Source organism: Penaeus monodon, chromosome 3, assembly GCF_015228065.2.
Source record: "Penaeus monodon isolate SGIC_2016 chromosome 3, NSTDA_Pmon_1, whole genome shotgun sequence".
Lineage (NCBI taxonomy): Eukaryota > Metazoa > Arthropoda > Malacostraca > Decapoda > Penaeidae > Penaeus > Penaeus monodon.
In genome coordinates, this window is record NC_051388.1 from 44,165,942 (window position 1) to 44,172,350 (window position 6,409).

Sequence of the window (6,409 nt, forward strand, 5' to 3'; positions counted from 1 at the left end):
GTATTACTACATGTACGAAAATATGCACGAATTATAAGAGGATACGTTTATTAGAACGGATTATTCTTAAATCTATTTAAAACGTCAAAGAGTAACTTTACAGTTTCCTTTGTCTAGTACTGGCATTAGTATACGCAACATTGGTAGCAGAAAATAATGGCACCGAGAAATTATAAGTAGTATGATACGTTTTTACGTTAGAGAAAGCGCGATTTATCTGCGAAATATCTATTTAAAAACGTCAAAGAGTAACTTCTACAGTTTCCTTTGTTCTTAGTTACTGACATTACACGTATCACGCAACTATTCGGGTAGCAGAAAAAAATGGCACCGAGAAATTAGTTTTTGAGTCATACCCATAATGTTTCTTGTCATGATGAGGTATTTCCATTTGGTCTGTATTCTAAAAGCACAAGAATAATGAATATCAAGAGTAAATAACAGCCAGTGTGATCTTTATAGGTGTGGAAGGGCCAGTCACTCTCACCTTCATTAATCTTGTAGATTATGTTATCTATTTTCATTATGACATTGAATATCTTCTTTATGCTCACTGAAGGACAGAAATGTCACAGATAAAGAGGGTCTTGATTTTGTTGTTTTATCCTTTTTTCATAATACCACCATTGCAACTAATTTGATTTATCCTATTTAGTAATCACAGAGCTAATTTTATATATGTATATATATATATATATATATATATATATATATATATATATATATATATATATATATAATAATATATATAAATATATCTATATATAGTATTATATATAGATATATATATATATATATATATTATATATATATATATATATCATATACTATATCTATATATATATATTATATATTTTATATTTTATATTTTATATAAAATTATATATCTATATATATATATAATATAGATATATATATATAATATATATTAAAATATATATATGAAATATATATATATACATATCTCTATATAATATATATATATATATATATATATATATTTATATTTATTTTTTTTTTTTTTTTTTTTAACAATTTACCTTTATTGTCAATCAGAGCCTTTTCTGTTTCATCATCTCACTTCACATGACATGAAAATTTCTTGCTATAGCCCCATTTCTGTAGCTTACCTAACATTTTTTTAACTATGATAACTTCTCTCTTCCTTAACTAATCATTAGTGGTTATTGTGATATTAATTTGGTAGTTTTCCCCGACTCACAGTATGTGAATGCCTCATAACTGCAACACTTCTTCTTAATCCCTCAAGAAATCCAATTCCTTTGCACTTATCCTCCTGCTGAATTGCAACTGTAATGCTGCTCATTTCTTTGTTTTGATAGGTAAAACTTTTGCTTCCATGTTGTATTTATTTTAACCTACGGTCTTTTTTATATATTTTATTTTACTTTTCAAATTAGTGTCAATATTGTAATTCAATAATTAAGTTAGCAGTCTCAGATGTTTATTCAAGTCCTTCACTTTGGGAACTTTACAGATTATTTCTTCTACTGATGACTACAACTTTTTTATCCTCAACAAATATATCATCAATTTATCCTAGTTGAGTGCATCCTTGCCATAAAGCTTAACCAATTTATATTCATTTATATTTCTTTTTAAGAACTTTGTTTATCTATTCTTTTCATGTAGGCCTTAACCTAATGCCACTGAGATGAGAAACTGGTGAGAAATGTCTTTAAAAATCGATCAACATATCCATGTTTTCCATTTTCTAAGGTGACATTGATATTATATATCTTTTTATTTCCTTCTTCCCTTGTTAATATTTTTTTCCTTGATCATAGGGATCACTGTGCAGAGCTTGGAAATGCTGTTCCTACTAAACCCCTTCTGTTTATGAAACCACCATCTTCATATCTTGAGGAAGGAGCTGGACCAATCCTGGTAAAGCAGACCATGACACCTCTTTTATCTCATATTATCTGTTTTTCATATAATTCTTCATATATTGCCAATGACAATACATCTAGCAAGTCACAATAAAAAAGGAACAGCTGATCATGATGTTTCAAGTCATACTAGACTCCTTATCAGATGACAAAATCAAAATGGTTATATCATCAGATAAGGTGTGTGATGTGACTTCAATTGGCGCAGTTTATTGTTCCTTTCAAAGTATAGTTCTATTTCATCTTTGCACATACATTTATATGTTTGTATTGTCATAACAATGTATATTGATTTTTATCCCTTATTCCTGTTTTTTATATCAGGCTAGATGACTATATTTTATTATCCAAGTTTTATCTCCAAGTAGTTACATTAATACATTCAACATCTTTGCATAAGTGGCTGTCGACTGTATTCATGGTTACCAGTGTAGATATGCTACATAGCTCATTATCATTTTAGGCATATCATCAATCTGTTTCTTACTGACAGTTTCATTTCCATTTTTACTTCTCACTTCACTTATATAAACATCTATGTATGTGATTGGATGTGTTTTTTTTTTAAATATCTTGACTTGTATTTTTGTATTAGGGAACTTATTTGTATAGCTAATTGTCATACCATATATCCATTGTGCTCAATTACAATGCACTATTACACTGCTCATAGTCACAATTGTTACTTATTGATCATTGTTAAATGGGAATTTTAATATACTTTTGGTTCAAAGATTTCTTTGTTGTTGTTTTTCTGTATAACTTATGTTTAAAGATTTTTCCTAAAACGTATACTGCTAGAATAAAGGAAAGTGTCTGGGTTATTGTGCTTTTTCTTTTCTTCTCTTATTTTTGTCAAAGGAAAGAAGGCATCACAACAGAAAATTATACGACAATTACTTGTAGGACATGTTACACCAATGATTTCTCCATTTTTCAGCTCCCTCGAGGATGTACCAATTGCCACCATGAAGTGGAGTTAGGGGTGGTGATAGGATCTGTTTGCTGTGATGTGGAGGAAAAGGATGTCATGTCGCACATTGCTGGATATGCACTAGCATTAGACATGACAGCCAGAGATTTCCAGGATGAGGCAAAGAAGAAGGGAAATCCATGGACTATGGCCAAGTGCTTTGACACAGCTCTTCCAGTGTCAAAGTTCCTCTCTAAGCAAGAGCTGGTAGATCCCAGTAACGTGAACTTGTGGTGTAAGGTAATGCAGATCAGGTGCTTCTTTTTCATATGCTTTCTTGTGATTTAGGAGGGGGCATATATTTTAGTACATATTAGCTTAAGTCTACCAAATAAATGTCCTATGAAAAAAGTATTATCCCACGGAGCTCTGACATAAAGGTGATCATCATCTGACAGCATCTACATTTTCCTCTTCTTTGTTTTGTTTTTTTCTGGGGAGAAAGAACTATTTTGGTTGTCTAGATGCTTTGAGAAATTACAATGCACACAATAGGTTATGGTTTAGATCACTAGTATATATATATATGACATGAGAGCAGCTACATTGAGTATTAAGTAGAAGGTAAAAGATAAATTGAATAAAGGGACCATCCCTTTTGGCTTTTAAATTTAAAGAAAAAAGAAAGATCTTGTTGATTTTTGGGACTAGAGCAGTACTTCCCAGGTACTTTAAGACATAACCCTATTTTCCAGATTATTCTCCATATTCTGTTGTTAATATAATGTTTCTTTTCAAAATCAGTAACACAAAATTAGTGATCTATTGTTTTTTTATTTTTTTATTATTGTAATATGTTTTAATAAGTTTGTGTAATATGTTTATTTAAAGTTAATTTCAGATTTTCAAATATCTTTTTCTTACACTGATTATTAATATTACCAATTTTACATGGATGGATAAATTACCATACACAAAAATGTATAGAAAACTTAACTAAATTTAATTTCCTTATGATGTTAATTAGGATGTAGGTTTTTCTTTTTTAATGTTTATTTTCAGCTTCGGCTTTTAACATAAAATGAATTTACATTTATGTTGATTATTTAAAGATACATAATATTCTTACTAAATAGTTGATGATTGAAAGGCTTATAGAGCTGAAATTTATATAATGTAATTGTAACCATTTAAGGTTAATGATGAGATACGTCAGAACGGGACAACATCGGATATGGTCTTCAACATCCCCTATCTCATCTCGTACATCTCCCAGTACTTCACCCTCCATCCAGGAGATCTGGTTCTCACAGGGACACCAGCAGGAGTGGGTTCTGTTCAACCTGGCGATGTCATATCAGCTGGTTTAGGTGACCTGCTTACCATGAAGTTCAGTGTGTCACAGAGGAAATGAGAATTCCATATTACCTTCTCATTTTCTCTTAGTTTCTGTCTTTCTTTTGTGTGTTTTGGGTTTGTGGTCAGTTATGATTTTGTTGTGATAAGAGTGGTGTAGGTTGGTTTACTGTGTGCAAGTATATTATATGTATTTTCCTAGATGAAAAATTAAGACCAAGCACTGACATTGATTAAATCTATAGGGGTAAATAGAAACTACAGATGTTTTGTGTGCAGCACTTATGCATCTTTATACAGATGTGCATGCACATGTGCAGAAGCATATGTGTACACATACACATATAACCTTCATTCAAATATGTGCACATATGCACATGTAACATCTTTCTTCAAACTGTCTGTATAACTGGATAGTAATTTAGATTATGAAATGTCAAGAGGAATCTTGTACATAAAATTTTATTATTGCATTTTTTTTTGCATATTTTTCAGATCATTACTGAAAATGCTTCCTAGCAGTAACACAAATGCATTTCTAAATCAGCATTATTATTATTGTCATAATTATATCATTATGAAATGTATAGCTATCATTACTATGAAGTTACTGTTGTGCATTTTTATACTTCTCATGTGTTTTACGTGTTGAAATGGAATAGCGATGAAGGAAATTAGTACACTGCACAATTATATTCACAGTTTCATGTGTCTTTTATTTGAATATTATGATTTGTTGAAAGGAATGAATATATATATTCCAGTAGCATATTTTTGATGATTTTAATAAAGTTTCTTTAAAATTGGATTCACAGAGTAGGCCATCTACTTAACTGTTGAGGCATTTAAATACTTACACATGTATTTTAGATATTCAAAGTTTTTGAAAGAGAAATGTAACTGTATATACTTCAAGTATATTTGATACAAGACAAAGTTCAAAGCAGATATTTTGATATTCTGTCCTTTTGATTAATATTCCAAGGTGAAGATAGAATCATGTTATCTATATATATTGTTAATAAAACAATAAATCATACAAGGATTAGTTTATATAACAAATTTTTTTTTTTACCTGATGCCACCAGGATGTCATGTACATGTATGGCACCTGTTTAACCTTTTCCTTGATTTTCAGGATTTTTTTTGTATCTTATATTGCTGAAAGTAATGTCATCAATAATATTAACCCAATCGGCACGTTTGGCAAGAATACATGCCATGCCCACTGTAACACAGGTTTATTTATTGTATTCACACATTGATGGCTCTACAAGTGCTTAGTCATCAAGGGGTCACTTATTAGTCCTACCTTTCTCACCTGTTTACCCTTTTCCTTGACTTTTGGAAAGGATCTTTTGCATTATTTCATTGTCTTAAATGTTAACAAGATTTTAATAATACTTTGATAATCATAACATCAATAACAATAATAACAGTATTGATATCAATTGTATTAAAAGGAAAAACGCATTTTCCCGCTAATTCAAGGAATGGGGAAATCAAGATCAGTCAGTAGGGCCTACTGATAGACTCCTTGGAGGCTGAGCACATGTGGAGCCATCTGTATGTAACAAAATTCACAAAAACCTACAAGGGACAGAACATAAATCCGGGGTGATTGGGTTAAAAAATATATATAAAGGCTATAATGATGATAACAGTATCAATGTTGATAGCATTGGTAAAAAAAATGCTTTTCCCCAGTAACACTTTACTTTATTAATTGTTTTTAACCATAGATGGCTCCATTTGTACCAAGTCACCAATGAGCTAATTATGACCACTACTTGTCTCACCTGTTTACCCTTTTTGTTGATTTTTTGAAAATATTTTGTTTTTCACTACTAATGTCAATAATTAATGTCTATAATTAAAGTAATACCATCGATATTGATAGCATGAGTAAAAAAAAATTTTTCCCGCAAGTTCAAGGAAATATGAAAATGAGACATTTAACAAAACATTACGACAGTAAGTACTACATTTTCCAGGCAACGGGATTTATTGGATACAGCAAAATATTTTTAAAATGATTTATCCAAAATCATTTCTTGAAAATTTCTGAATGACAATGCTTTACTGTATGTCCCTTCATAAGAAGAAGAAATTCTGTATAAATGAGTATCAGCATTGAAACTTCATCCAGCTATATATGTTAGAATTGACAAGGGCTAAGTGTAACAGGAGCAAGTACTTGTCTACATGAAAGATTTCATTTTTAACA

General features: G+C 30.3%; 1 protein-coding gene across 1 annotated transcript; it reads left to right on the plus strand.

The window, feature by feature from the left end:
* The first annotated feature begins 346 nt into the window (after positions 1-346).
* On the plus strand, positions 347-5,224 carry LOC119595255 (acylpyruvase FAHD1, mitochondrial-like). The gene is made up of 4 exons (XM_037944418.1): positions 347-381; positions 1,809-1,908; positions 2,854-3,126; positions 4,022-5,224. The coding sequence occupies exons 1-4, from the start codon at positions 362-364 to the stop codon at positions 4,238-4,240; spliced, it is 612 nt and encodes a 203-aa protein (XP_037800346.1). The 5' UTR covers positions 347-361; the 3' UTR covers positions 4,241-5,224.
* The last annotated feature ends 1,185 nt before the right edge of the window (positions 5,225-6,409 follow it).

Coding starts and splice junctions, on each gene's coding strand:
- LOC119595255 (XM_037944418.1), top strand. CDS start 362: ATGTTTCTTGTCATGATGAG. Junction 382..1,808: donor ATGTTTCTTGTCATGATGAG/GTATTTCCATTT, acceptor CCTTGATCATAG/GGATCACTGTGCAGAGCTTG. Junction 1,909..2,853: donor AAGGAGCTGGACCAATCCTG/GTAAAGCAGACC, acceptor TCCATTTTTCAG/CTCCCTCGAGGATGTACCAA.